Raw genomic sequence first — 24,779 nt, 5'->3', positions numbered from 1 at the left:
AGACAATCGTCGGAGACGTGTTTGGAGGCAACCAGGTCAGGCTGTACGCCTTAGATACACTGTCCAGCGAGTGCAGCAAGGTTTAGGTTCCCTGCTGTTTTGAGGTGGCATTTGTGGGGCCGACGTATCAAGCTAGTGGAATGGCAGGCGCCGTAACGGCTTTACGATATGTGAATGCTATCTTCCGACCGATAGTGCAACCATATCGGCAGCATAGTGGCGAGGTATTCGTTTTCATGGACGACAATTCGCGCCCCCATCGTGCACATCTCGTGAATGACGTCATTGAGGATAACGACATCGCTCGACTAGAGTGGCCAGAATGTTCCGACATGAACTCCATCTAACTTGCCTGGGATAGATTGAAAAGGGCTGTTTATGGACGACGTGACACGCCAACCACTCTGAGGGATCTACTCCGAATCGCCGTTGAGGAGGGGGACAATCTGGACCAACAATGCCTTGATGAACTTGCGGATAGTATGGCATGTCGAATACTGACGTGCATCTATGCAGGAGGACGTGCTACTGGGTATTAGAGGAGCTGGTGTGTACAGCAGTCTGGACCACCATCTCTGTATGGTGGTACAACATGTGATACGTGGTTTTCATAAGCAATAAAATGGATGGAAATGATGTTTATGTTATTCTCTATTCCAGTTTTCTGTACAGATTCCAGAACTCTCGGTTCAAATGGCTCTGAGCACTATGGGACTCAACTGCTGACGTCATTAGTCCCCTAGAACTTAGAACTAGTTAAACCTAACTAACCTAAGGGCATCACAAACATCCATGCCCGAGGCAGGATTCGAACCTGCGACCGTAGCGGTCTTGCGGTTCCAGACTGCAGCGCCTTTAACCGCACGGCCACTTCCGCCGGCTCCAGAACTCTCGGAACCGAGGTGATGCAAAACTTTTTTTTTGATGTGTGTAGATCAGAGGTAGGTGGGTGCAAGACCTCAATACAAGTTTGCAGCCGTTCTATTTTTTTTCACTTACTGTGCACGACAAAGGATATGACTGGGGTGGGGACCTTTTCTGTTGTCTTCTGTCTCGAAATTCTCGTCGACAGGCTCGCGACAGCGGCTAGCAGCTTACGATTTCCACCAATGGCCAACCTCCCCTGAGGCAGAACGGAACTTTACAACAGCTCTTGTAGTGGGTTTTCCAGACAAGGTCAATGACAGCGTCTTCTGAGAGGCGATGTTCCCCTATAATCCAGTTCAGTTGTATTTTTGGAGTCACCTAGCCGACATGGCTCTGAATGTGTAATGGAGGATTTATTTTAAGTCTCTGTAATTATTCACATAACAACGTGTAATGGAGGATTTATTTTAAGTCTCTGTAATTATTCATATAACAACAGCAACATGTACGTATACGTATGTAGTTTGATGAAACTGTCCGTGTTTTGTTCATCTTCTTTACCAATGCCGGTGTAGACCAACCATCACTTCCTTACGTGGGGTGGTGCTGATAATGAGTGGGTGGACATCATCTCAGATACGGATATCGAGGAATTCCTGTTCATTCAAGGTGTGTGTGTGTGTGTGTGTGTGTGTGTGTGTGTGTGTGTGTGTGTGTGTTTGTGTGTCTGTTGTATATCAATAGCAGCTTTTATCTGTAGGTATAATTGTAATTTTGAGGTGTGATGTAATACAGAGTTTGCTCTTACTTGCAGGATTGGATGATATATTCGACGACATTAACAACGTCCTGATGATGATGCAGGCCGACGAAGCCGAGGATGCATCACCGAGTGAGTAAATGGTTCCGTTCACTAACTGAAACGCGTGTATGATAATGAGCCTCTGTACATCAAAATGTATTCTTAATTTTTTGATTAAAGCAAGAATTTAGTAAATTTTGACTCCAGTGAAACTATGCTCTTTCTGTTTCTTCACGAGATGTCGAATGTAGCTAGTATAGTACCTTACTACTTCTGGTTAGTTCCATATTAAGTCGGGGTTGGCTAAAGACAGAGGGAGAGTTACAAGATGCATAGAGAGAGACCATCTAGAGTTATGCTCAGGATCCTTAGCCAACAGGTTTAATGAAGGGGAAGCGCGTTTCGAAATAGAGGACAGAGATATTATTTGTTGGGATAGTAATCATCAAAGGTGTTGGTGAAATCTTTCAATCTCAGACTTTATCCAACGAATGCGAGAATTCATTGTGACTCCCTTTCACATAGGAGGACAAGCTCAGTTGTAATAAAATCTTGTCGAATGTGTACAGTGTTTCGACTAAGGAACGTGGTTTTTGCACCTCCTCTCTGCTGCTGGCTATTTCCCGCACTACGAAACAGTATTTGTGTCATGTGATGTGGGCAGTGTAACACAGTTTGCGATATGTCCATTCGTATATAGCACTCGCAAACTAGTAGAGGTGGTGATTTAGCAATTATGCAGAAACTGAGAAGCATGCTGCAACGTCACTGGCTGACAGCTTCATGAAATTGAAGCTGTAGGACGTTTTGTCGACGTGAGGAGTCGTCGAGAGCAGTGATTTTGAACTCGAGTAATTGGATAAAATGGGTTTAAATTACGGAAAAACCTGGTAAAATTGTGGAATTAATGGAGAGTACGTAAAACCGACGGAAAATTCACCATAAATATGGATGAATGAGGGTAGTTAAATGTTCATTTGGGTATATGAAAATCATTTTGTTCCAGTCCTCTCTCTGTTGTGGAGGCTTTAGCTAACAGAAGTGCGCTAAAAGTTTCAAACAGCATGGTGCAGGTCAGTACTGGACTCCAACGTACACACCATCCATTGAACCATGGATCAATCCAATGGATGGGGATAAACCAATAGCCACTATCTATATGTATGATGACACAGCACTCATGATGAAATCTGGAGACCAATCCATTTATTTACGACATTACAAGGGCAGAATACCTACAGTATGTTCTCTATTCTGAGAGACTGGAAGGACTATATGTTAAATCATTTCGTGGAAGTGGCGAAATCGAGACATCACGTGGGGATTAGATGTCTGGGGGGGCTGAGGTGGTGTTTTCGTGGAAGTTAGCGGGACCCTTCTAAGTTACTCTTTTTTCATTGTGTCAGTTCTTCCTGGTCTGGCATATGCTGAATATCTTTCAAGAACGTACGTAACATAAATAAAAGATTCAAGGGCTTTTTAATTGTAATTATGCCCTTTATTCCGCGACAAATACTTGATAAAAACGATATGGTAGGAGGATTTTGCTACTGGGAAGATATGGTAGGCCATGCGAAACGATACTCAGTTGGTGTGGGTGTGGACACTAGACACGTATAACGCACAATCAAGTTACTTGTCGGAAATTTTATGCTTTTGCAACGTTAGGTTATTGTTGTTAGCGTTCCGACATATCACCAAACATGTGTGTGATAAGACTACTATTCCCGTAAAAAAATTATGTAGATCTAGCCATAAGTCAATGCACTGACGAGTATATCCCACCGTAAGTGGTGTTTCATTTTGTAAACGCCTCCACAATGCACAAATGCAATGGATCTGCTATAGTGAATGCTTATGCTGAAGCAGGTGAACATCTCGTCTCTTCTGCTTTGGACTACTGACTGAACTTCTCATGGCTCTGAGCACTATGGGACTTAACATCTGAGGTCATCAGTCCCCTAGAACTTAGAACTACCGAAATCTAACTAACCTAAGGACATCACACACATCCATGCCCGAGGCAGGATTCGAACCTGCGACTGTAGCAGTTGCGAGGTTCCGGACTGAACTTCTCGTGTAAGGTCTACAGTTCGAGCAGAAGCATTTGTTAGCATGAGCTGTGAAACGTAACTCCGACTGTCCCACTGCATCATCGCTATTTGATGAACTGGATTCTTCTTCTCCTTACTCTCCACCATTTTCTTCCCCTTCCAACCCACGTGCAGGGAATTTTGGATACAGTTCTTGCCCTCAAGATGACAGGTGATACAGATGTTGAACTCCTCCTTTTCTGACACCAACGACATCGAACAAATCGCAAAGACCTATGTCAGACCATCCAAGAGCTCAGAATAGACTGAAGCTTCTGCACAAGTGGAGGAGTGGAGGAATTAGGGAGAGGAGAGAGGGGAGTGGGAGAGGAGGTGGAGGCAAACAGCGCCCTCTGGTGGATGTAGTATGAATTAGCTCAGTCGGTCCCTGCATGTTGAGGTAAAACCACATGCCTCCAAGTTACATTACTGAAGGCACCCCAACTGAGCTATAAATAAATAAATAAAACCTCTGTCTCCAGCACAGTATTACTGTTTCCCGCCACTCCCACAAGTTATGTTAGCCCAACTGACATTTCACTGCCATTTTCAGGGATGGCGTCATAGGAGGAGTGGGAGGAAGTTGGAGGGGAAGGGGAAAGTTAGATTAGTAGAGATAGCCCAATTGACCTTTGCCCAATATAATTTCCCGCCATTTCCAGTAGGTAGAGGGTTGTGACTGATATCATGGAATAGATGGGGTGAAGAAGGGGGGGGGTAGGGAGAGGGGGCATAGTTTGGTTAGTGAAGACAGCCCCAATTGACCTTTGCCCAATATAATTTCCCGCCATTTCCAGTAGGTAGAGGGTTGTGATTGATACCATGGAATAGATGGGGTGAAGAAGGGGGGGGGTAGGGAGAGGGGGCATAGTTTGGTTAGTGAAGACAGCCCAATTAACCTTTTCCCACCAAAATTTCCAGTCATTTCTAGGGGATGGAGGGGGCTGGGTGACATCATAGGAGCGCGGAGGTGACAGCCACCATTTTGAATAAATTATTTAGGCTTGTAGCAGCTTTGTTCCACTGCTTCCATCATCCCTCAAAATGTAAGGGAGTCACACACACACTGTCAAATAGGCCCTTGGAAACTGTTCGTCATCCGACTATGTGGCAGGAATCACTGAAACAATGAGCTGGTAAAAAGTACCTCGTCTTAAACTATCGTATCATGTGAATTTGGCTGCAGTGAGAAAAGAGCCGTCAAGCAAATAGGACATCACATGTGGGACACACACTGATATTTATAGCTGCAGACTACTTAACTCAGTGACACGACAGTAACAAGAGGCATGAACAGCACTAGTTCTCATAATACAGCTTGCAGTAACCTCAAGTCCAATCCGTAATTCCAGTAAACGGCCTAAGTCCAGGCTCTCGTCACAATTAGAATCACAGAGACGAGTACCACATTAACTCGAGGAAGTTCGCTTGAAAGCTAAAACAAAAATGAAGACAGGCTGCCGGCGCTGTATGCAAATAGCGATGTGGAGCCTCCTGTGCTTGTTTCTTAGATCCATTGCCCTCACTCTGGTTTTCTGTACAGGCACTTGTTAGTGCCAATTGTTGAATCTCAGCGTGGGACACTTGCTGTAGTGTGTGCCACAGCGAATGCCACCACAACCACGCAGCATTACTCAAACAAATACACTCTTGCTATGCACAGATTACACAGATATCCCTTAGTTTTATGTTTAACAGTTAAAACTGTGTGTTATTTAAAGAAATACACTCTTTCTATGTGGCAAGTCTATTAATGTGCGAATACAGTCAAAACTAGACGTAGTAATTAGCTGACATTCTCAGCAAGGAACAGCGATCTGTACACTTGAATGTTGTAGATTATATTGAAATCTTTATTTGGTAGGAAACAGTGATTAATAGTTTCAACTGCTTAAACGGTCATCTTCAGACCAGGATACATACATGAGGTGTCTAAATGGAGAAAGCAAGTAAAACACATTGTCATAATTATAGTGTTAAGGTTACTAAGCAAATGTCAACTTACAGTCGTATTCACAATATACACTGAAGCGCCAAAGAAACTGGTATAGGCATGCGTATTCAAATACAGAGATATGGAAACAGGCAGAATACGGCGCTGCGGTCGGCAACGCCTACAAAAGTCAGCAAGTGTCTGGCGCAGTTGTTAGATCGGTTACTGCTGCTACAATGGCAGTTATGAAGATTTAAGTGAGTTTGAACGTGGTGTTATAGTCGGTGCACGAGCGATGGGACACAGCATCTCAGAGATAGGGTGTTTTCCCGTATGGCCATTTCACGAGTGTATCGTGAATAGCAGGAATCCGTCACTGCAGCCGGGAAAAGATCCTACAAGAACGGGACCAACAACGACTGAAGAGAATCGTTCAATGTGACAGAAGTGTAACTCTTCTGCAAATTGCGGCAGATTTCAATGCTGTGCCACCAGCAGTGTAGGCCTGTGCTGTGATAGGGCCAACAAGGGGTCCAAGCCCTTTCCATGAAAAACACGACCACACCATAACACCAACGCCTCCGGATTTTACTGTTGGCACTGCACACGATGGCAGATGACATTCACCAGGCATTTGACATACCCCTGCCCTGCCATCGGATTGCCACGCTGTGCACCGTAATTCGTCACTCCACACAACGTTTTACCATTGTTCAGTCGCTCCTTACACCAAGCGACGCGTCGTTTGGCATTTACCGGCATAATGTATGGCTTATAAGCAGCCGCTCGACCATGAATTTCCAAGTTTTCTCACCTGTTCAAAGTACTTGCAGTGGATCCTGATGCAGCTTGGAATTTCTGTGTGACGGTCTGGATAGACGTCTGCCTATTACACATTACGACTCTCTTCAACTGTCGGCGGTCTCTGTCAGTCAACAGACGAAGTCGGCCTGTACGCTTTTGTGCTGTACGCGTCCCTTCACGTTTCCATTTCACTGTCACATCGGAAACAGTGGACCTAGTGATGTTTAGGAGTGTGGAAATCTCGCGTACAGAAGTATGACACAAGTGACACCCAATCACCTGACCACGTTCGAAGTCCGTGAGTTCCGCAGAGCCCCATTCTGCTCTCTCACGATGTCTAATGACTACTGAGGTCGCTGATATGGAGTACCTGGCAGTAGGTGGCAGCACAATGCTCCTAATATGAAAAACGTATGTTTTTGGGGGTGGCCGGATATTTTTGATCACATAGCGTATATAAGACAAGAAGTGTCTGGCGCAGTTGTTGGACCGGTTACTACTGCTACAATGGCTGAGTATCAAGATTTAAGTGAGTCTGAAAGTGGTGATATAGTCGGTGCACGAGCGATGGGACACAGCAGGTCCGAGGTAGCCATGAAGTGGGGATTTTCCCGCACGACCATTTCACGAGTGTATCGTGAATATCAGGAAACCGGAAAAACATCAAATCTCCGACATCCCAGCGGGCGAAAAAGGAATCTGTAAGAACAGGACCGACGACGAATGAAGAGAATCATTCAACGTGACAGAAGTGCAGCACCTCCCCCAAATTGCTGCAGATCTCAATGCTGGGCCATCAACAAGTGTCAGCGTGCGAACCATTCAACGAAACGTCATCGACCTGGGCTTTCGGAGCCGAAGGCCCACTCGTGTACCCTTGATGACTGCACAACACAAAGCTTTACGCTTCGGCTGGGCTTCTCAACACCGACATTGGACGTGGTGATTGGAAACAAGTTGCCTGGTCGGACAAGTCTTAATTGTATCGTGGATGGACGTATGCGGGTATGGAGACAACCTCATGAACCCATGGACACTGCCTGTCAGCTATGGACTGTTCAAGCTGTTGGAGGCTCTGTAATGGTGCGGAGCGTGTGCAGTTGGAGTGATATGGGACCCCTGATACGTCTAGATATGGCTTACATATGACACGTACGTAGGCATCTTGTCTGATTATCTGTATCCATTCATATCCATTGTGCATTTCGACGGACGTGGGCAATTCCAGCAGGACAATGCGACACCACACACGTCCCGAATTGCTACAGAGTGAGTCCAGTTACACTCTTCTGGGAACACTTACGCTGGACACCAAACTCCCCAGACATGAACATTATCGAGCATATCTGGGATGCCTTGCAACGTGCTGTTCAGAAGAGATCTCCACCCCGTCGTACTCTTACGGATTTATTAACAGCCCTGTAGGGTTCATGTTGTCAATTCCCTCCAGCACTACTTCAGACATTATCGAGTCCACGCCACGTCGTACTGCTGTTCTTCTGCATTCTCAAAAAAAATGGCTCTGAGCACTATGGGACTTAACATCTATGGTCATCAGTCCCCTAGACTTAGAACTACTTAAACCTAACTAACCTAAGGACAGCACACAACACCCAGCCATCACGAGGCAGAGAAAATCCCTGACCCCGCCGGGAATCGAACCCGGGAACCCGGGCGTGGGAAGCGAGAACGCTACCGCACGACCACGAGATGCGGGCTTCTGCATTCTCACGGGGGCCCTACATCTACCTCTAGATCTAGGTGATTACGCTGCTATTCACAATAAAGTGCCTGGCAGAGGGTTCAATGAACCACCTTCAAGCTGTCTCTCTACCGATCCACTCTGGAACGGCACACAGGAAAAACGAGCACTTCAATTTTTCTGTGCGAGCCCTGATTTCTCTTATTTTATCGTGATGATCATTTCTCCCTATGTAGGTGGGTGCCAACAGAATGTTTTAGGAATGGAAGGAGAAAACTGGTGATTGAAATTTCATGAGAAGATCCCGTCGCAACGAAAAACGCCTTTGTTTTAATGATTGCCAGTCCAATGCGCAAATCATGTCTGTGGCACTGTCTCCCCTGTTTCGCGATAATACAAAACGAGCTGTACTTTTTCGATGTCATCCGTCAGTCCCATCTGATGCGGAACCCACACCGCACCGCTATACTCCAGAATAGGGCGGACAAGCGTGGTGTAAGCAGTCTCTTTAGTAGACGTGTTCCACCTTCTAAGTGTTTTGCCAATGAATCTCAATCTTTGGTTGGCTCCACCCACGTTATCTATGTGATCGTTCCAATTCAGGGTATTTGTAATTGTAATCCCTAACTATTTAGTTGAATTTAGAGCATTCAGATCTGTGTGACTTATCGCCTTACACAATATTAGGCAGGTGTACCATTTTCTTTCTAGGCAGATGCACTGACCACTGCACCGGCTGCACACAACTGCACAGACTACGCTAGCATGCCTATCGTCTGACCCATGGTCTCAACTTATTCACACACCATTAACGTAGTGCCCGTTGCCCATTATCTCAAATTACTCATGGCATTTAGTTGATTTCAAAAAATGTGTGTGAATTCCTAAGGGACCAGACTGCTGAGGTCATCGGTCCCTAGACTTACACACTACTTAAACTAACTTATGCTAATAACAACACACAGTCCCATGGCCGAGGACGGACTCGAACTTCCGGCGGGAGGGGCCGCGCAATACGTGACATTGCTCCTAGTTGATTTCCATAAAAGTCTGAGCTTTGTGTGCACCTACACTGAAGAGACCATGGGCCGTCCTTGCCTTATTTACATACCGGGTGAGTCACGTAAGACGTATCACCCCACATCACCCCATTTATTTCGTAAACGGTTACATATATCGAAACGCGGCTTCTGGCAAATGTTACAGCGTCGAGGGGCACGAAGTTTTTTTTTCGTTTTTTCGTTACTGTTTTTAGCGATGGTATGAACGGAGATATTGAAGCTAGATTTTTTTTTACTGCTATCCGAGATAAGTAATGGACTACTTACAACATTCTGTGTCATCCCACACGATTGGTTGAAGACTAGCAGCAGCCGACTAGGGAATTACTGTCTCATGTGTGGGCTGCCGTTACCACCACAACAAAAATGGCTGCGTCTGTAGTGATCCCATGCCCAGGAAACATTGACTGTTGATGAATGGTATCGCATGGTGGGCAGCAATGAATTGCTGTTCTGCACTTTCCTGTTAGACCATTGGCAGCCAGTCTGGCGGCGACGTGGTGATAGGTCCCTTTCTTCTCATCTTTTGCAGAACCACAGGGTGTTATTCCTGGCGTCATGGCGTGGGGAGTCATTGAGCACAACTTCAAGTTACAGCTGGTAGAGACAAGACACTCCAAAAGTCGTCTCGGACGTCCTGCACCCTCATGCGTTACGGCTCACGTCGCTGTATCGTGTTGCCAATTTTCAAAAAGATAATGGTCGTCCACATACGGTTTGTTTCTCTACGAATGGTCAGCATAATATTGGGATACCCCCTTTTGAACTGGATCCTCAGATCTGTTCGTGATAGATAATGTGTGGGGGGACAGGTCAGACATCAACTCCACTCCAGTCGCAGTATCCATGATATCAGGAACAAACTACAATAGCTGTGGCCCACCTTGCCTCAGAAGAGGGTACCTGGGACACCTTTCCCAACAGAATCAGTGTATGCGTCCAGGTCAGAGGCAGAGGGGTGCGCCGCGCGGGGTTAGCCGAGCGGTCCCAGGCGCTGCAGTCATGGACTGTGCGGCTGGTCCCGGCGGAGGTTCGAGTCCTCCCTCGGGCATGTGTGTGTGTGTTTGTCCTTAGGATCATTTAGGTTAAGTAGTGTGTAAGCTTAGGGACTGATGACCTTAGCAGCTAAGTCCCATAAGATTTCACACATATTTGAACATTTGCAGAGGGGTGCAACGTCATACTGATAAATTTAACTCGCATTTTTAATCACTGATATAAAATCACGTAACCTCTCATCGCATGAAGATTCATTTCGTTTTCTGCTCCTCTTCTTAGTGCTTCACTTTTTTGTCAGACAGTTAACACAGTCGCTGATCCTTACATCCACAAAGATGGTAGACCTACATAGTACAATCAATAACGTTTCGAAACGACTCCGTCAGAGTCTACCACTAGAACTCTGGCTTGCGTTAGTTACCTCCGGTATACAGCTATCTTAGCAAATGCAAAATTTCGTCAAACTTCGGTAGAAAGACAGTTATCCGAGTTATTGGAGAACGCGATGCGTGTAATATCTAATCACCACTTTTCGAGACAGTCTTATCGTAGCGTTCAGTCATCGACAATACCGAATGGTCGGTGACACACGCTCCAATACCTCGGCCACTTTGTGCGTTGCGATAACTGCAAGTCATGCGATGACGCAGCGCTGCGTATCTCAAGGTCGCACGGAGTTATAAAAAGTTGGCGCAGCCGCAGCAGCCGGCAGTGGCCGGGCCTCCAGCAGTGCGAGAAGTGGGTGCGCACGTCACACGGCAGGGACTGACCACGTGCTCGCACCTCGTACGTAGCCGACGTCCACGGAAAAGCTTCCTTACTTACTGAGGTCAGTGAACACTCTGTAATACGTGATGCTTTACAGGGACAAGTAACGAGGGGAGACGAACGCTTAACTTGGTAGAAGCCCTTGAAGATAATAAACATTTATCACACACTGTCACCACATAAACTCATTTCGGTGAAACTCTGCTTAGCATCGCCTCTCTTCTTTAGGTTTCAATTTATTACTTCAACTCGTCAAAACAGTATCCCCGCACTATGTCCCCCCCCCCCCCCCATCCATTCACAGCCGTTTTGTATCTTTTGCGTATTTGTACTGAATATATATCCTGCTACATAATAAATATCCTACTACATAAAAAAAACTCGAGAACTTCTCTACCGATTTACTTCGTATCTTCACACAACGCACTGATAAACACTCTGACTGACACAGACTATAATTTTTAATATATATAATATACAAATATATATATAATTCATCAGGTGGAAATGTTGTTACCAAAACTCTAGAAAAGCTCTTGACCGATTAATATCAAATTTTTACACGATACTCTAATAAACGTGCAGATGGACATAGGCTACATACTTTTTAAATACACATAATTTACAAATATATGTGCAATATATAAAGAGGGAAAGACTGTTTCCAAAAGTCTCGAAAAGTTCTTGACTGATTTACTTCAAATTTTTACACAATACACTAACGAACATTCTCACAGTTAAAGGCTAAATATCTTTTAATATATATAATATATAATTGGGTACATAAAATGTATAAAAGGGAAACGTTGTTGGCAAAAGTTTCGATAAGTTCTCGACTCATTTAATTGAAATTTTTACACGATACTGTAGTAAACATTTGGACAGGTGTAGGCTGCACATTTCTTTTAAATAATAATGTACAAGTTTTGTGTTGAAACAGACTGCGACAAAGAAAATGCTGTGCTGTGCCGTTTTGTTCTCTTTCTTGCAGTCAGTTTTAACTATGATAGTAAGAAAAATTGTTTCCCCATATATATTGTTCCTCCTTATATAGAATTTTAAACAAAAATTGGATACACAAGAATGTGGTGTTTTGTTTTCTTCCTTGGAATCGGTTTTAACTGAAAAGAAGTAACTTATATTTATGGCTTGTCGGCTTATGATTAGAATACTGCTTCCCAATTTGAATTATGTAAAATACTGTCATTCTAGGGCCGGGCGGGGTGGCCGAGCGGCTCTAGGCGCTACAGACTGGAACTGCGCGACCGCTAAGTCGCAGGTTCGAATCCTGCCCCGGGCATGGATGTGTGTGGTGTCCTTAGGTTAGTTAAGTTTAAGTAGTTCTAAGTTCTAGGGGACTGATGACCTCAGAAGTTAAGTCCAATAGTGCTCAGAGCCATTTTTTGTCATTCTAGGTACTATCCTCACAGATCCAGCAGATGGAGACGTCTCTCTCATACCCCGTATATCAATTATCGCAACCGGTTTACCCATTCATTTCAAGTGGCTTCAACGACCAATCAAGGTTTCGTTTGACTTAACAATAAACAAAGCTGAGGATCAGATAGAAGAGGTAAGAAGAGATGCACAGAGAGGAGTGGGGGGGGGGGGGGTGGAGGAAATGGACAGAGAGAGGGGAAGGTGAAGGTGGACAGAGAGGGGCAAGGAGGAGCTGAAAAGAGAGGTGGGACAAGGTCATGGACAAAGACAGGGGTGAGGAGGAGGTGGCTGAAAAGAGGGCGAGGAGGTGATGGGCGGAGAGGCGGAAGAGAAAGAGATGAGGATGTATATCCAATTCCCATACATATTTAGCAATTGCAAAGCATTGCAATGTTCACTAATGTACGCATATATGCACTACGTGATCGAAAGTGTCCGGACCCGTGGCTGAAAATGATTTACAAGTTCGCGGCGCCCTCCATCGGTAATGCTGGAACTGAATATGGTGTTGGCCCACCCTTAGCCTTGATGACAGCTTCCACTCTCGCAGTCATACGTTCAATCAGGTGCTGGAAGGTTTCTTGGGGAATGACAGCCTATTCTTCACGGAGTGCTGCGCTGAGGAGAGGTATCGATGTCGACCGGTGTGGCCTGGCATGAAGTCGGCGTTCCAAAACATCCCAGAGGTGTTCTACAAGATTCAGGTCAGCACTCTGGGCAGGCCAGTCCATTACAGGGATGTTATTGTCGTGTAACCACTGCGCTACAGGTCGTGCATTATGAACAGCTGCTGGATCGTGTTGAAAGATGCAGTCGCCATTCCCGAACTGCTCTTCAACAAGAAGGTGCTTAAAACATCAATGTAGGCCTGTGTTTTGATAGTGCCACGCAAAATAACAAGGGGTGCAAGCCCCCTCCATGAAAAACGCGATGACACCACAACATGATCGCCTCCTAATTTTACTGTTGGCGCTACACACGCTGGCAGATGACATTTACCGGGCATTCGCCATATCCACGCCCTACCATCGGATCGCCACATTGTGTACCGTGATTCGTCACTCTACACAACGTTTTTCCACTGTTCAATCGTCCAATGTTTACGCTCCTTACACCAAGTGAGGCGTCGTTTGGCATTTACCGTCGTGATGTGTGGCTTATGAGCAGCCGCTCAACTATGAAATCCAAGTTTTCTCACCTCCCGCCTAACGGTCATAGTACTTGCAGTGGACCCTGATGAAGTTTGAAATTCCTCTGTGATGGTCTGGATAGACGTCCCTACTATACATTACGACCCTCTTCAACTGTCGGCAGTCAGTCAACAGACGAGGTCGGCCTGTACGCTTTTGTGCTGTACGTGTCCCTTCACATTTCCACTTTACTGCCATTCGATACAGTGGACCTAGGGATGTTTAGGAGTGTGGAAATCGTATGTACAGACGTGTGACACAAGTGACACCCAATCACCTGACCACGTTCGAAGTCCGTGAGTCCCACAGAGGGCCCCATTCTGCTCTCTCACAATGTCTAATAACTACTGAGGTCGCTGATATGAGGTACCTGGTGGCAGCACAATGCCCCTAGTATGAAAAACGTATGTTATTGGGAGTATGCGGACACTTTTGATCACTAGTGTACGATGCTCCAAGTACACTCAGAACAATGGATAAAAATATCATCAAAACTACAGCCACACTCTGCAAGCCACCTTACGTTGTCTGGGGAAGGGTAATTCGTAGTATATTGTCATCCTCCCTCTCCTGCACCTTACCTTAGTCATTCACGAACGATGCACGAGAAGAATTGTCGCTAAACCCAAATTTCTATGGTTTCAGAGTCTCAGTCATTTTGCGAGATATATGCGTAAGGAAGTAATATGTCGATAAACTCTTCTTGGTTACATACGGCTTTGGGATCGTAAACCTCTCTGTGATTGGCAACGTCTCTCTTGTAGCACCTACCATTTCAGTTTGATGCACATCCCGCGATTCTCTTCAGTTTACTGAACAAACTTCTCTGAAATGAGACTCCCGTCTTCGTATGTTCGCTTTCTTCCCCATTGGTCCTCCCTAGCAAATACTAAAGGGCGGCTCAGACGAGTGTTTTGTGAGCTACCTGTTTTGCTTGTGAATTACTTTTGCATATGATTCTTCCAGCGAAGTCTAGTCTGAAACTTCCTGGCAGATTAAAACTGTATGCCGCACCGAGGCTCGAAATCGGAAGCTTTGCCTTTCGCAGGCAAGTGTTCTGCCATGTGAGCTACCCAGGCACGACTCACGACCCCGTCTCACAGCTTTAATGCCGCCAGTACTTCGTCTCCTACCTTCCAAACTTCACAGCGCATACTCCGCTGCAGAGTGAAAATTTTATTCTGTAAATATCTCCCAGGTTGTGGCTAAGCCATGTCACCGCAATAACCTTTCTTCCAGGAGTGCTAGTTGTGCAAGGTTTGCAGGAGAGTTACTGTGAAGTTTGGAAGGTAGGAGACGAGACACTGGCGGAATTAAAGATGTGAGGAGGGGTCGTGAGGCGTGCTTGGGCAGCTCACATGGCAGAGCACTTGCCCACGAAAGACAAATGTCTCCAGTTCGAGTCTCGGGACGTTACACAGATTTAATGTGCTAGGAAGGTTCATGTCAGCGCATACTCCGCTACGGAGTGAAAATTTCATTCTGGAAGTGTAGTCTGTCATCTACCTTTCCTGCAACTATTTTTTGTAGAATCGTTTCTCGTCACTCTAGATGCACGCACCTAAGAAATAGGTTTCTGGCACATGACGTGCTAAAAGGTGAGGAGTACTTTTGCTCTCCCATTGTTACTTGTCACTTCTGTACGTACCGAAATACTACTTTTCTATCACATTCGGTAGCCCTTGAAACAAACAGAATAATACTGTAACGATTTTTAAGCGTTTTGTGTATATAAATGGCTGGGTTCAAAAAAATGGTTCAAATGGCTCTGAGCACTATGGGACTCAACTGCTGAGGTCATTAGTCCCCTACAACTTAGAACTAGTTGAACCTAACTAACCTAAGGACATCACAAACATCCATGCCCGAGGCAGGATTCGAACCTGCGACCGTAGCGGTCTTGCGGTTCCAGACCGCAGCGCCTTTAACCGCACGGCCACTTCGGCCGAAATGGCTGGGAATTGTGTAAAAATGAAAGGCCGAAGTCAGCCGAAATATTGAAAGTGACATCTAGTTGAAATAATAATCCCAGGTGAGTTTTTAAGGCGGTCTTTACCGTGTTTCTGCTTACAAAGTGTCCATGAAAAATGAAAATATTCATATTAAAAGACTCCCCCTGTTTTATGGTGAGACAGTCTTTCACACCAAGGTTTTTTCGTAGCTAAGAGCTCTATGTTGCATAAATAAAGTGCTTAGCATTATCTGCCTGCCCCTGTGTGCCTAGTCGTCTGAAGTTCGATCAACTGTAATTGAGTATTAGCCCCGTTTTATATACTAAGGAGAATCTGCACAACGGGAATTTAATACGTGAACTCCTGAGCGACCGATCAGGGTTTGCACTTTACTAAACATTCCAAGTAATTTTCTCTTACAAGTGGTCATGAGGCTAAGCATTTCAGGAGGACCAGGGTCTGCACACGGTGGCGCAATGTAACGAAGTAAGTAGGTGCATAATGAACTTTTATTTAACAGATGGAGCATACTCCTAAAACTGCATTTACATGGATCAAACATTAAAAATACTACTGCTATGGTTCCACACAAGCACGCGGTAATAACGTACTGATCAATATTAGTCAATAAGGACTGGGTGGATTAAGGACCGTGACATGGACGCACACACAGTTCCTCACACGCAACGAATCAAACTCACCGACGAATCGAAGGCAAAGGTCGGCACTTTCCATTATAACTCAATCGTCAAAGCTGGCTAGTGACTCATAGCGAAAATAATGAGGAAAGTAACTCGCCACACAATTCATTACGTGAATAACGGCCATCTGAATCTACATAAAATGTTACAAAATCTTCAGTCGCGAGAACCCCATACTGCTCCTAGTGATTCAGATTAATCGTTACAAAGAATGCTAGCTCAAAACCGAACTAAACTCCTGTGACTCAAAACTGACCTAAACTCCCATACAAAAATCACTATTCATGTGTGCACAGAAGCAGCACGTTATACTTACTTGACCATGAAACAGCGACTGATTGCTGACTGATTGCTGCCACTCGACTCATCCCTGCCTCAGTTCAAAATCCAAACTGCCTCGCCTGTGCTTACAGAGAGCGAACAGACATGGTGGAGGCGCACTGATCAGCCAGCAATGTTCCAGGAGTTTTCTCCTGTCGGAAAATAGGAGAGGGAGCGCCTCGTTCTTCGACCCAAAATTTTCCACTCGGTTCAGCAGCTGAAATTTCGAAGACGGCGTCTCTAGGCTCAGGAGGCCAACCGCGTAACTGTTCGGTTAGGTACGCGCGACCGATTGTTGTGACACAGTGTCGCGACAGACTGTCGCCTCTGGATCTGGCTTCGAAGAATACATTCAACTGACTTTCCAGTTTGCTACCACAAAATTAAACCAACAATTTCCACATGAACTTACCCAGTTGCATGCGTTTGTAATTATACCCACATTCATTCAAAATGAGCGATCATCTATGTTCAGGAAGGTAGTTATGGGTAAATGTTGTGCTAATTATAAGTTGCAATAAAATTAATTTGAAACACTCTCAGTTTAGGTTCGCAGTGTGATCTACTTCTACATGGAAAATATGAGCAAACGCAGGCAAAGCAAAGGTACTCTGCCTAATTTGATAAAGCAGAACTGCAAAATTATATACGAGGCTATTTGATTGACGCCTTTCGATATTAATCGTAAAATATTTCCCAATAATTTTTATGAAATGTTTAACTACAAATGTTAGGAGAAATAATGTCACTACAATCACCGTTCAAGAGCTATCGAATGTCATTTAGAAAGTACAGGTCGTACGTAATGTCCGGGAACACTTTCAATTATTTATTGCACAAGAACCAAACATTGTACAGATATCATACATATGTCATTTTGAAGAGATACCCTGAAAGTTTTTTTTTTTTTTTTTTTTCGTGTATACCGCCACAGCGTAGTTTCGTAATTTGCCGATAGTTAGCGCTAGTCGCCAACATGGCGAGTTCAGGTGCGGAGCGAGCTGTTTTATGAAATGGCCACCCCGATCACCAGATCTCACTCCCTGTGGGGACACATTAAAGATCCGGTGTATGTACCGCCTCTACCACGTGATGTAGCAGAGCTCGGGGAGAGAATACGGGAAGCGGTTGCCACAGTCGACGATGCCATGCTGGGTCGGGTATGGCAAGAATTCGATTACCGTATTGACGTCTGTCAGGTCGCTCATGGTTCGCATATCGAATGTTTGTAAAAAAAAATTTCAGAGTTTCTCTTCAAAATGCAATATGTATAACATCTGTACAATGTTTAGTTCTTCTGCAATAAATAATTGAGTGTTCCCAGACTTTATGTACACCCTGTATTTATGTTATGTTCACGGATGGCTCAATGGCATCACTCGGTTAGTCACCGTTGGCCGATAAAGTCCACAAAAGGAAAATAATTCACTTGCAAAGCTGTGTAAATGTCATTTGACAGGCCTGAAACTGCTCTTCCCAGCAGAAGTTCACGTGCATGTTTACCGCTTTCATTTCCTAAACTGTTAACTACGAATGTTAACAAGCTTTCCTTCAACGCTTGTCAGATATCGTTAAAAACAAAGTACGTATCTCAGTAACTCAAAAAAAAAATATGTCTGTTACCAATATAGAAAAATACTGTCAAATTCTGCTGAAAATACTGTACGGATCTCATTAATAAAAAATATTTTCCTTCCACACTACCACTCATCCAACACATGAAGTTGTTTAATTTCTAATCCTAATGTGGTTCCCCGTGTGCTGTACTTAAATCTGTTTTCCGACACTCTTTACGATTGCAGTCTTAAAGATAACACTTACTTTGAGGTTCTCTGGTCACCATTAGTTTATGGTATATTTTTTCAAAGTTAACCTTCGGCGTGCTATTATCTTCATGACAGTACTCGGCTGCTGCCTCCTTTTGCATAGGGTCTTTCATTAAGAGTGATACTTTTTAAAGCTGTCTATTGTGTGTGTGTGTGTGTGTGTGTGTGTGTGTGTGTGTGTGTGTGTGTGTGTGTGCGTGTATGGCAGTTTCACTCAACACGACCAGAAGCGATTAAAAAGACAACGTAATGCGCAAAGTGGGGGCAATATCTCAGCAGCAGCGGCCAGTATTGAGAAAGAGAAGAACGTGTCAGTTTCAGGACGAAATCAACAATTGTGCCTGTCTGAGATATCAACGTGGCAAATGTTGGGAATGAATTTGGGCATGTATCCGTACAAAGTTTGGTAACTCAAGAGTTCAAACCACTAATGTTGGGCAGTGTGATTAACAAAGAAAGGTCGTGGTGAACATTTGAACGATATTTTGTTTAAAGCATAACTGCAATGCCTAAGCTTCAAAATAAAGCGCATTTTACTTTGATACGTTGAGCGGTATTTTTTTCACAAATAACTCTGTCCAGAAGAAAAGTAAAAAATGTATCAAGAAAATAATTTTTACTAACGGAGGGGGGTGGGATCATTAACGAGCATGACTGCTTTTCTTCTAACGTCTTCGTTACGAACAGCAGTATGTCTTTTTTAAAGAGTACATTGTAATTTTTAATCAAGACCTGTTCGAAGACGCATCACCATGTATCACCCACGTAAACGTAACGTTACTGAAAGTGTAACGCAAAACCGATCTTTACTCTCCTGTACAAGCTCTAATTCTGCCAGTACCTCGTCTCCTACCTTCCAAACTTCACAGAAGCTGTCCTGCGAACCTTGTAGATCTAAACGTGGCAGAACTAAAGCTGTAGGGACGGGGCGTGAGTCGTGCTCGGTAGCTCAGATGGTAGAGCATTTGCCCGGGAAAGGCAAAGGTCCCGAGTTCAAGTCTCGGTCCGGCACACAGTTTTAATCTGCCAGGAAGTTTCATATCAGCGCACACTCCAGCCGGCCGAAGTGGCCGTGCGGTTAAAGGCGCTGCAGTCTGGAACCGCAAGACCGCTACGGTCGCAGGTTCGAATCCTGCCTCGGGCATGGATGTTTGTGATGTCCTTAGGTTAGTTAAGTTTAACTAGTTCTAAGTTCTAGGGGACTAATGACCTCAGCAGTTGAGTCCCATAGTGCTCAGAGCCATCAGCGCACACTCCACTGCAGAGTGAAAATCTCATTCTGGAAACATCCCCCAGGCTGTGGCTAAGCCATGTAACTACCTAGTTGCCTGTGGCTGCAGAGCAAGTCTGGAAGGGGCCTATTGTACGTAAAATGGCTGATGGTGGCGCCCTGTCTCCCATCAAGGGCTTTCATGCCTCTTGAATTCCTAGTACGTCTAACCAATTGATTTTCTGCGTCCTTGCGGAACACAAATTTCAAATGCTACCTGTTCCTACATTGACCTTTCCACAGTCAACATTTTTCCAGCCTTCAATTATGTCCCCAGTCCCAATGAAACATGCACATTTGAAATAACGTAAGTGACAATAGCCTGCAACACGTCTGTTTGAATGTGAATGGCATGCGAACGTGTATTTTATCTTGTCGCTTATGCGCTTTGCCCTGTACTGAACTGTTCAGACTGCGAGAATGCAGACTGTCAATAACTTTAAGTCAAACCAAAACTGCATGAATTTACGTAGCACAAAAACTGAATCGGACGCAACATTATTGATTTGAAACAAAACTTGATGAATTTGAAAATAGTGGTCCCTGTGTTTAATGAATGCTATCCCTCAAAAAATAAAATTTCTTACCTCTAATTGCGCAATGGTAATGCTCTTCATACTGCTCTCTGTTAGTACTTTAAATTGTATAGTTAGCATATAGCTACTGTTCAAGGCTGTTGCTTATCATACATTTTAATTAAATCGAATATGACTGAGGCAATAACTTCTTGAGCAAAATAGTTAATCAAAAACGACATGGATGTGGAAACTGGTATTAACTTGTGGTAAGGAACAACATGGCACTAACTTTAAAACTTGTATTTTCGCTCTTCGAAAATTAATAATGCTCACAATTAACAAACAATAAACTGATTAAACATTAACAATTAGCTTTACAAAATCATTGGGCGCAAGTGTTATACATTGTCTCAATCATCACTTATGAATACGCTCTTTGCATTTGCAAATAAAAAATCATTATGGCCCGTAGCGAGTAGTATATATCTAGCACACACCAGAAACGACACGTATTTACACTTGACAGTCTTCCATATATCTCTCTATCTAAAGTTATTCTAACACATTACCTATAACTCCTTGAACCAGCGCTCTTTGTTGAGATGCGACGCTACTGCACAATCGATACTACATCTGACCATCTCTGGTTCAATATAAAATTTTCTTACAAAATTTTACCCTGTTCGTCAAATATTCGTATTTCTTTTGTAATAGTTACTCTAACCAATTACAGTCTGCTTTTTGCTTCAACCGTATCCAAGTAATATTGCTACATAGTATGTAAATTTGTTTGACTGTTTCTGCTGTACTTGTACTATTGTTAAGATGCCCGCCCACTAAGCCGCGCGGTCTAACGCGCTGCTTCCCGAGCGGGAAGGCGTGCCGGTCCCCAGCACAAATCCGCCCGGCGGATTAGTGACGAGGTCCGGTGTGCTGGCCAGCCTGTGGGTGGTTTATAGGCGTTTTTCAGTCTACCTCGGCGAATGCGGGCTGGTTCCTCTTATTCCGCCTCAGTTAAACTGTGGCGGCCATTGCTGCGCAAACACCATTTCTGCATACGTGTACACCAAAAGTATCCTACCACGCGAACATTTGGGGTTATACTCGTCTGGTACGAGACGTTCCCGGGGAAGTCCACTGGGGGGAGGTGGGGGAGGGGGCGGAGGGGGGGAGGGGGCGGAGGGTGGGGGGGGGGGGGGGCTGAACCGCGCAATAAGCCTGGGTTCGGTGTGGGGCAGCAGTGGGGTGGGTGGACTGCTGTGTCCTGTTGTGAGGTTGTGAACCACTGAGGGCTACGCCGGAAAGAAGCCTCTCCGTCGTTTCTAGGTCCCCGGTTTAATACATACATCCATTCTTAAGATTATATGTTGGAATTTGTTGGATCATTTATAACAGCCCTGTAAGCTGTCATGACGACGTGAACGTATGTAACGGGTGCAGTAGAGATATCTGTTGTTGGCAGGTGACCACCATGATTTCCGGCCTGTCGCTGGTGATGCTGTCGGTGCTGGTGGGAGCCTCGGAGGCAGCCAAGATCCTGTCCATCGTGCCGTTCCCTGCCGTCAGCCACCAGGGACCCCTCAGGACGATGAGTCTCGAGCTGGCCAGGAGGGGCCACCAGGTCACCTTCATCACCACCAACCCGTCCAAGGTACTCATTTCCCATCTCTTCAAAGTCGCGAGGGGCAAACTTAAATGACGGTCGCAATACCAGTAATCACTTTAAAATAACAGAAAAATGTAACAACTGTAAATGCGAAAACACATGGTCTGAAGGAACAGATGACAAGAGCCCCCTTGCAGTATTAAGCAACTCCAGGGTGACAATTATTGAACTACATGAAATAAAATTGTCATAACTTCTGCCTTGGGTCGTGAGGGACATAGTATGGACATGCATTCTTTGATTTAGCGACGAAGCCTACTTTTATTTGAATGAGTTCGTCAATAAGCAAAATTGGCGCATTTGGGGGACTGAGAACCCACACTTCGCTATTAAGAAGTCTCAATGGGTGACTATATGGTGTGCAATGTGCAGTCACGGAATAATCAGTACGATATTCCTTTATGGCTACCGAATGGTACGTGAAGTTTTTGGAAGCTGATGTCATCCCCAAGTTACCCTGGTTTCGACAAGATGTGGTTCATGCAAGTCGGAACTCGATCGCATTGAAGCAGGAGAGTTTTTGATGTCCTGGCGGAGCACTCTAGCTAGGGACCTAATTCTGGTTCTGGGGTACCCAGAGGCCACTGGAATGGACCACGATTTGCCGCCATATTCTCCGTAGCTGAACACATGTGACTCTTTTTTTGTGGGGCTATATTATAGACAAGGTGTACAAAAACCATTGCTGAGCTGAAAACAGCCACTCAGGAGGTCATCGACGGCATCGATATTCCGACACTTCAGTGGGTCATGCAGAATTTCATTATTCGTCTGCGGCACATCATCGTCAATGATGGTAGGCGTCCCGAACACGTCACAACCTAGATCTGAACATCTGTAGTGAACTTTACATGTTGAATAAAGTGTGTGGACGCGGTAGTTTGTAACTAATTTAGGTTCTTTTTTCATATAGTTCAATAATTGTCACCCTGTATTTGTTGTGGCCGTTCTTGAACTGGACTTGGACGCTGTGACAAGTTTCGTCAAGCTGGATCAACTCAACTGCAGTGGCCGAGCAGCTTGCTACAGTCGTGTTCTGCAACTCCGCCTCAAGGCGAAAATGGTGGAGCTCCTGTGGCCATTCACGGAAGGCGACATCCAGAATTATTTTTAGAATTTAGATGGAATGAATGCTGACATTTCTGAACTCAAACAGGTCTTAATTTGATCGCACTTGTCAAATAAGTGCATATATTTCATTATTATACAATTATGAAACATCAGAGTCGTTTATTTTGCGCCACCCTTCTTTCTCGTAGAACGCAAGAACTGAACTGATTGACTTTAATGAAGCTTGTCATAGGTGAGCACACGTACTGAAAAAGGATTATTATGCACAAACCCACAGTGGCAAATAGTTCCTCAGTAATGTAATGTGTCTTTTATTTCAGTCCTCATAAACTATGTTTTTCTGAGTAACCAATTTGATACAGGGTTATCATAAAGTCAGTGAAAACCAATGTATTTGACACAATATTGCAGAACTTTGCATTTTAAAAGATAACTGAACGAGCGAAGTTTAGACGATTCTCAGACAAATGGATCACACGACTTTCGGTCTTTCATCCCTTAACTATACCAACGTCTTAAGGAATGGCATCTAGCCACGAAGTAAAACCAAACTGACAAATCATGGGACAATGAAGAAGAGAAACTGTCACAACTTTCTGCTGACACTCAGAAACTTATCAGATTTTAGTTACAAGTCCTAAATGTATTTTTCCTTTAGGACTCCGAAGAAGTAGAATCAGTAATCAAGTTGAGCGTTAGTCGATGTAACACATTCGCTTCCCTCTCTCCTAAGGTCTACTTGAAGCGACATCGCACTTCTGGCAGGTGTGCTGGTAAAGATGGTGCAAAGATCGGAACCCTACACAGGAAATCCACATTATGTTAAGATGGGTGAGACTGAAGGCTGACATTCACTGATCGATATGCCCACCACGATCAATCCATCGGTTTTCGCCGATGAGTTTCAGAACTCACGATCTAGATGAGGGGTTGAGTAGCTGCAGAATGAGAGAAATTAGCAGCATGTCCAGATTCACACCGCCTGTAATGGTCTGTTTCATGAAGGAGAAGGAACCACAAATTTTTAAACTGTAACGCGTCACCTCACGGATGAAGTTAATGTGGTTGTTGAACGTGTCGAACGATTACGTGTGGAACTTTGTATGCATCAGGTCGTGTCTCTTCAGCATACAGTTAACAATTGTCGCGTCAACAATGTTTTTTTCACTAAGAAAAACCTGTTCCATACGGTGTCGCATGCTTGTGGATATCCCAGAGAGAGTCCCTTAGTATTTGTATTCGGATGTCAGAAGTTGTAGTAATTGCAGGAAGTAACATTTCTGCTTCAATATTTCCCGTACAGTCTTCCAAATGCTCAGTTACAGGATGTCATTGTCTTTTAATAAGTGTGCGTTACCACTGGTTCACAGACTTGGCGCTCGGTGCATCTTTGTGGAAAACCTTAATTAAATGTTGTGCTGCTGTAACAGACCGATGTGAATGAAAACGATTTCAGCGTCTGTCGCCATCTTTACTACTGCTGCACACAGGACTCTCGGCGATGTGGCTGGCGGGAATAACAGAACTGGTACAGGTCGAACGACATCGGCCAGTACTCACTGTTTTCCGGTCGCTTCTAGCTTGAGATCACAGGCACCGCTCGCTTATTGTGTCTGCTTCGACACAAAAGCAGATGCGACATCTGTAGCTGCCGATACCTAAAGAGCTACGTGGCACTAATATTAAAAAAAAAATTACTCACAAGGGAACCTCCCCATCGCACCCCCCTGAGATTTAGTTATAAGTTGGCACAGTGGATAGGCCTTGAAAAACTGAACACAGATCAATCGAGAAA

General features: G+C 44.6%; 1 protein-coding gene across 1 annotated transcript in view; it reads left to right on the top strand.

Annotated features, from left to right (window-relative positions):
• The first annotated feature begins 10,974 nt into the window (after positions 1-10,974).
• The window catches only part of LOC124605617 (UDP-glucosyltransferase 2-like), a 55,215-nt gene continuing 41,410 nt past the window's right edge, over positions 10,975-24,779 (top strand). The window contains exons 1-2 of the mRNA XM_047137427.1: positions 10,975-11,090; positions 21,710-21,898. Coding sequence (XP_046993383.1) covers positions 21,719-21,898 — 180 coding nt within the window. The 5' untranslated portion in view covers positions 10,975-11,090; positions 21,710-21,718. The remainder of the gene's footprint in view (positions 11,091-21,709; positions 21,899-24,779) is intronic.

The sequence above is a fragment of the Schistocerca americana genome, chromosome 3 (genome assembly GCF_021461395.2).
Source record: "Schistocerca americana isolate TAMUIC-IGC-003095 chromosome 3, iqSchAmer2.1, whole genome shotgun sequence".
NCBI classification, from domain to species: Eukaryota; Metazoa; Arthropoda; class Insecta; order Orthoptera; family Acrididae; genus Schistocerca; species Schistocerca americana.
Note: the sequence above shows the minus strand (reverse complement) of the source record. Positions and strands in the feature narration are given on the sequence as shown.